Here is a 7636-nt window from a genome sequence, read left to right on the forward strand (position 1 = left end):
TAATGCAATATCTGCCTCAATAGCTTCATTCTAATAATAAAAAATGATGGTATAATGATGGTTTAAAGCTAGTTCAATTGCAGTTTTAGAGGCTTATTTATCAAGAGTGAAAAGAGAAGATTATTAAAAATAGCTAAAAAGATAATATGTGTCATAGTGCTTAATGTTTCTGTAGCTGTTGGTAAGGCTTCCATCTAAATCTGATGCAGAATTCTTAATGGCACTGAAATGGTTCTTTTCTCAGCCACACGGTATATGCTGGTACTACGAGTCTAGAAGAAACTGGATAATGGTACCACTCCTTGTCTTCAATTGTGACTGCGTATTATCAGCAAGTGCATTTTGTATCTTTTCTAGAAGCATGTCCCCTCCATAAACAACATCCTCCAGACACGTAGCAGCTTCATGGTTTTCTTCTTCCAGCTTATACAAGCGAGCAGGCTGTAAAGCCACTGTGGATTCTTCACTGGGGAATGAGTCTATCAAAACATCAGTATCTTTTGCTGTTCGTGCAATCACTGCTGCAAAAAACTGGACATACTCTTTGTTAGGATTAGCAGGCTGATCTTTGTTAATTGCTGTCTGAATATTAGTAAAGGAAGCAGGAGGGCTACAGTGCTCCAGCCCTCCAATGGCATTACAAAACCGATCTGCAAGCCAATGCATCACGTCTTGCAGCTGCGTGAGCCCGTCTGCCATGTTCCTCCATAAGCTAAGGGAGGCTAAAGCCCTTCTTTAAAATTAATTTTGGAGTAATTATTCTTCAAAAAATACAACAAAGTTTGTTTGTAGCTCCCTTGAACATTTAGGTTGATTTAGACAGCAGTGACTCTTTATAATATTGAGACATATCATCCAAGAGCATGGAACACCTCTCTTTTCATTTAAATCATCTTCTATGTTATTTAGAGCTTTGAGGTTTTGTCCACAGAGATCTTACCTATTCTTTTAAGGATATTCCCAGGCAATTTATTGTTATTGTTGCTATTGCATTATCCTCTTAAAGTTAATTTCTATTTGGCTATTGTTGGTTGTAGAGAGCCAAATCTCTCTTAAGTAGATATTCACATAATCTGCAAATTATGTCAGTTTTATGTCTTACCCTCTAACGCTTATATTATTTATTTTTCTTTCATTATAGCTTTGCCAGAACCTCCAATAGCATGTTAAATGGTAGCAGTGTTAGTACTGTTCCTCATCTTAAAGGGAATGCATTAAAAGTTTTTCTATTAGGTACAAAGTTTGTTGTAAGTTTTGGTATATATATCTTACCATGTAAAACATATTTCTCTACTTTAAAAAAAAAGTTTGATTATTTATTTATTTACTTACTTATTTCTAGAGAGAGGGAGGGAGGGAGAGAGAGAAAGAGAGCATGGGAGGGGAGGGGCAGAGGGAGAGGGAGAGAGAGAATCTCAAACAGACTCACCACTGAGTGTGGAGCCTGACATGGGGTTCGATCTTATGACCCCAAGATCATGACCTGAGCTGAAATCAAGAGTCAGACACTCAACCGCTGAGCCACTTAGGTATCCCAAGATCGTCCTCTTCTATTCCTAATTTGCTAATGCTTTTTGGAAAACCATAGCTTGCCTTTTAGCAAATGTCTTTTTAGCCCCAATTGTAAAAATTACATATTTTTCCCTTTAGTCTATTAATATCATGAATTATAATTGATAGATGAAACTCAATTCATTTTAAATTATAAGACTATTCACTGGATGTGAAGAGAGAAATATGATGTTTAGAGTTGCTGTAGCTTAGGCAAAGACCTTATCGAACAATGAAGTCAGCACACAGAAAAAAAGAACAAAACGAAGACAGTAAGAGAAGCAGATCCTGATAATATTGTATGTATTGTGGCATGGCATCAAGACACACATGAACTCAGTACCCCCCTAAACATTTGCTGGGTAAGCCAATAAATTATCTGAAACCAGTCTGAGCTTGCTTTTGAGGTACTTGATTTGAAAACATTACTCACATAATTCAGGTCTTATTTTTTTCAACTATCTAACACTATATATGAAATAGGCAATTCTATCTTCATAATTTGGATGACTCCTTTACTTTGACATCAATTTGCAAAAATTCATGAGTGTGTTGCTTAACAATACTACACTTCTTTGCCTATTTTGTTTATTCCTATACCAATGGCATTCTCATTTTTAAAAATTTACACTGCTTTTTTTTAAAAGATTTTTTTATTTTTAGATAATCTCTACACCCAATGCGGGGGTCAAACTCACAATCCTGAGATCAAGAATTGCATGCTCTACTGACTGAGATAGCCAGGCGCCCCTATATTGCTTTTTAATTCTACTAATTTTTTAAGTGGTTCCAAGTCAGAAAGTTTAGAATTGTATTCATTAAAAATTCTCCTTCAACTTCTGACTCCCAATCACAGTGTTTCCCATTTAGAATATCCAGTTTGACAGATTTTCTGTATATCCTCCCTGAGAACTTTAAGCGCACAAAAGCAAATACGTTATAAGCCAAAAAATAATATACTATAAAAATTGATCTGCACCTTGTTTTTTTTTTTAATAGTGTATCTTACAGATTATTCCACTTCAATATATAAAGGACATTGTCATTATTTTTTATAGCTGGATAGTATTCCACTGAATGAATATATTCTCATTTGTTTTACTAGCCAATCTTCTATTGATAGACATTTGGGTTATTTCATTTTTTTACTATTATAAACAGTTATGGAATGAAAACCTTATACATATGTCACATTGAACATGGGAGCATGTACCTCTAGTATACATTCTTTATTCTGGAAGTAGAGAGTCAGAAAAAAATATATATATATTAAATATACTTTTATTTTATATATTTTAAGTATATATTTATGTGTTAATTATATTAAAATATGTATATATATATTTAATTTTTAAAAATATTGTGAAATTGCCTTAGGTTAAAGTTATGCATTTCATATATCAGGCAGTATGTTTGAAAGCATCTATTTTTCCAAAGCCTATTATCAATTTTTTTATTGAAGCATAGTTGACACAAAATGTTACATTTGTTTCAGGTATACAACATACTGATTTGATAAATCTATGCCTATAATAAAAAGTTTTTAGTTTTTTACACAGATGAATGAAAAGTTTTATCTACTATAATATTTTATAATCAACCTTATTGAGATAAAATTTACATATCTGTATAATCACCTCCACATTAAAGATAAAAAATATTTTTATCACTCCAAGTGTTCCCTTGAGCCTCACCCAGGTGATTCCCATACCCATCTTTTAGCACCTGGAAGCCATTGATCTGCTTTCTGTTACTATATAATAGATATGTTTTTTGTCAAGTTTCACATAAATGAAATTGGACGGTATATATTCATTTGTGTCCAGATTCAATCATGTTTTTGTATTTATCAGTAGTTCATTCTTTTTTATTGCTGAGTAGTATTCAATTGTAAAAATATGATTCATTTAACAATACACAGATTCATGGATATTTGAGTTATTTTCAGTTTTTGATATTTGAATAAAGCTACCATAAACATTTGTGTATAAATTTTTGCATGTATGTATGTTTTTCATTTTGGGGGAGGGGACTCAACAGTGGATTCTCTGGGTCAAACTTTGTCAGATGGATTGCCAAACGGAGCAAACTGGTTACACAATTTTATATCCTATCAGTAACAGAGAGAGATCCAGTTGCTCAACATTCTTGCTAACACTTGGTATCATCGGTCATTTACATGTTGCCATTCTCGTGAATGTGTAAGTTATTTTATAACAGTTTTAGTTTGCATTTCTCTGATGATGAAGGATGTTGAGCATCTTTACCTATTCTTATTGACCATTTTTACATCTTCTTTACTGAGTTTCCATTCAAATTTCTGCTACTTAAACAAATTTAGTTGTTTCTGACAGAGTTGTAGGAGTTTGTAACTATACCTATATCTAGTATCTATCTATCTATCTATCTATCTATCTATCTATCATCTATCTATCTATCTATCTATCTATCTATCTATCTATCTATTCACCTATCTACCTACCTATCTTCTATCATCATCTATTTATATAGTTTGGATGCAAGTCTTTCATCAGATAAACTTATTGTAAATACTTTTTCCCAGTTTGTGGCTTGCATTCTCATTTTCTCAACCATGTCTTTTGAAGAACAGAAGGTTTTCATTTTGATTAAGACCAATTTATCATTTTTTGGGGTGCCTGGGTGGCTCAGTCCATTAAGCATCCAACTCTTGATTCTGGCTTAGGTCATGATCTTGGAGTCATTAGATCAAGACCCTCATTGGGCTCTATGCTGGGTGTGGAGCCTGCTTAAGATCCTTTCTGTCCTGCACCCCCCACAGACACTCTTTCTCTAGGGGGAAAAAAAAAAGACCAATTTATTATTTTTTAAAAGTTGTGTTCATTTGTGTTAGCTGAGAAATCTTAGTATGTCCCTAAGTCATGAAGGTTTTCTCCTACATTTTCTTCTATGTGTTTTACACTTTTGGCTTTTATGAATCTTATTAAATTACCTTTTTGCATGTGGAAGGAGATAAAGTTCATCAAGATCAGATTTATTTGCTTACAAACGGACATGTAATTTTTCCAGGCCCAATTGTTGAAAATATTATCTATTACCCACAAAATTATCTTCTCAACTTAAAAAAAAATTTAATTAGCCATATATTTGTGGATCTACTTCTAAACTCTCAATTTAATTCCATTGATTTATATATCTAACCTCACACCAATGCTGTGCTGTCTTCATGGCTGTAACTATGACATGAATCTTGAAATAAGGTGGTATAAGTCCTCCAAATTTGTTCTGCTTTTTCAAAATTGTTTTGTCTATCTAGCTTCTTCCAATTCCAATATTAATTTTAGAATCAACTTGTCAATTGCTATAAAAAGTCTTGCTGGGCTTTTGATCAAGACTGTCTTAAATCTCTTCATCAATTTGGGTAGACTTTATATTTTAAAATACTGACTTTTCCAGGGTGCCTGGGTGGCTCAGTCAGTTAAATGCCTGACTCTTGATCTCAGCTTAGGTCTTGATTGAGTTCAAGCCTTGTGTTGAGCTCCACCCTGGGCATGGAGCCTACTTAAAAAAATAATTAAAAAAATAAAAGTACTGTCTCTTCCAATTAATGAATATATCTCATTTATTTCAGTCTTTTCTCAGCCATAATTTACAGTTGTTATTGTGCAGATCTTGCATATATTGTTACCCAGAAGATACTCATGTTTTCTAATGATATTATAAATGGTATTTTTTAAAATTTCAATTTCCAGTTTTTCATTACTAGTATAGAAAGGTAATTGTATTTTGTATATGATGCCTAGAATCCTGAGACTATACAAGCTTACTTCTTAGTTCAACTGGATTTTTCACAGATTTCTTAGGAGTTTCGGTGTATTTTCTGTCATCTGGATAACGAATAAGAGATTTCTACACCTTCCTTTCCAATTTGTATGCCTCTTTATTATATTTACAAAAATATTTATGAAAATATACCTATTGTATATTTGTGGAAATATTTATGAAAATATACATATATCTTTCACAGAGAAAACAAGTATTGATAAGAATGTGGTAAAATAAGAACACTCACATGTTGCTGGTGGGCTTGTAAAATGGTGCACATACTTTAGAAAATAATCTGTGTGCTTCTTTTTTTGTATTCTTACATATTACACTAAATAAGACTTCCTTGTTCCTAGTATTAGGGAGAAAGCATCTAGTATTTCACTCTTAATTATGAGGTTAGAAAAAGATTTTAAATAAAACCCTATATCCAATTGAAGAGACTCCTTTCTGTTCCTTAAAAAAAAAAAAAAAAGATTTATTTATTTATTTGAGAGAGAGGGGCAGGGAGAGAGGGGTAGAGGGAATTTCAAGCAGACTCCAGGCTGAGTGGGGAGCCTGACGTGAGGCTCCATCTCACAACCCTGAGGTCATGACCTGAGCTGAAACCAAGAAGACGCTTAACCGACTGAGCCACCCAGGTGCCCCTCCTGTTCCCTTTTTTTTTTTAGGAGCTCATCATCAATGGATGTCAAATTTGTTAAATGATTTTCTACATCTATTGAAATGATTCTAAAAAATTTCTCCTTATTTTGTTAAAATGGTAAATTACAATTGATATTTAAATGCTAAACAAAACTTGGGATAAATGCTGTTTCTGGGATAAATTCCACTTGGTCAAGATTTATTATACTTTATTGCTGCATGTGACTGCTAACCTTTTAAAAAGTTTTGTTGTTGTTCATGCAGTATATTGGTCTGCTATTCTTTCTCTCTGGTTATTTTTAGTTTTGGTATCAAGGCAGTGCCTCTTCTATTTTCCGAAAGAGTCAGAATTAATATTTTCTTCCTTAAAGACTTGATATCATTCACCAGTGAAATTTTCGGGGCTGAGTTTTTTTGCAGGAAGATTTTATATCATAACTCCCATTTCTTTGACAGAGATGGTCCTATTCAGATTTTTAAATTTTTTTTTAGGTAGTTTTGATAATTTTGTCTTGATCTAGGTTATTGAATTTATAAAGTTGTTCATAGTTTTCCTTTATTGTCCTTCTAATATCTATATGATCTGTGGCAATAACACCTCTTATGTTCCTCAATTGATAATTTGTGTTTGCCCTCTTTTTCGTCTTCAGTCTAACAGGAGTTTATCAATTTTGCTTACATTTTCAAAAAACTAACATGTGGTTTTACTTTTAAAAAAATTCTTTATCTCTTTGAATTAGTGTTTTTGTATTCTTTGGGTAAATACCTAGTAATGCAATTTCTGGATCATAAGGTAGTTCTATTTTTAACTTTTTGAGGAACCTCCATACTCTTCCAGAGTGGCTGCACCAGTTTGCATTCCCACCAACAGTGCAAGAGGGCTCTGTTTCTCCACGCCCTTGCCAAAACTTGCTGTTTCTTCTGCTGTTGATTTTACTCACTTGTGGACTTTAAAAAACAAAACAAATGATCACAGGGAAAAAAGAGAGGCAAACCAAGAAACAGACTCTTAACTATGGAGAACAAACTGATAGTTACAAGAGGAGAGGTAGGCAGGGAGTATGGGTTGAACAGGTGATGGGGTTTAAAGAGGACACTGGTGATGAGCACTTGGTGTATATGCATGATGAATCACTAAGTTCTACAACCGAAACTAATATTACACGGCCTGTTAGCTAACTGGAATTTAAATAAAAACTTTTTTAAAAATTTAAAAAATTCTTTATCTCTTTTATTTTGTTTTTAGCTTCTTACAGTGAAAGTTTACATAATTCATTTTAGGTATTTCTTTTTATAATGTCAACATTTATAATTATATATTGCTCTCTAATCACAGTTTAACTGCATTTCATGGATATTCATGTTGTATTTTCATTTAGTTAATTCATTTCAAAATATATTTTTCTTTTTAATTTCTTCTTTGATCAACAATTTATTTAGAAATGTATTGTTTAATCTCCAGATATTAAGGTTTTCTAGGAAGATTTCTGTTACTGATTTTTGACCTAAATTCACTGTAATCAAACTTTATGACTTCATTCTTTTTAAAATTGCTGAGATTTATCTTATGAATTAGCATGAATATGGTTTATCTTGGTGAATGTCCCATGTACACGTGAGAAATAACACTTTCAGC

At 32.7% G+C, this 7636-nt stretch overlaps 1 protein-coding gene across 1 annotated transcript; it reads right to left on the bottom strand.

Moving 5' to 3' along the window:
- Positions 1-240: 240 nt before the first annotated feature.
- LOC103669343 (mediator of RNA polymerase II transcription subunit 21-like) lies at positions 241-699 on the bottom strand. Its single transcript, XM_040626685.1, has one exon. It carries the CDS (start codon positions 697-699, stop codon positions 265-267), a length of 435 nt encoding a protein of 144 aa, XP_040482619.1. The 3' UTR covers positions 241-264.
- Positions 700-7636: the final 6937 nt, after the last annotated feature.

Source organism: Ursus maritimus, unplaced genomic scaffold (assembly GCF_017311325.1).
Source record: "Ursus maritimus isolate PB19 unplaced genomic scaffold, ASM1731132v1 scaffold_12, whole genome shotgun sequence".
Lineage (NCBI taxonomy): Eukaryota > Metazoa > Chordata > Mammalia > Carnivora > Ursidae > Ursus > Ursus maritimus.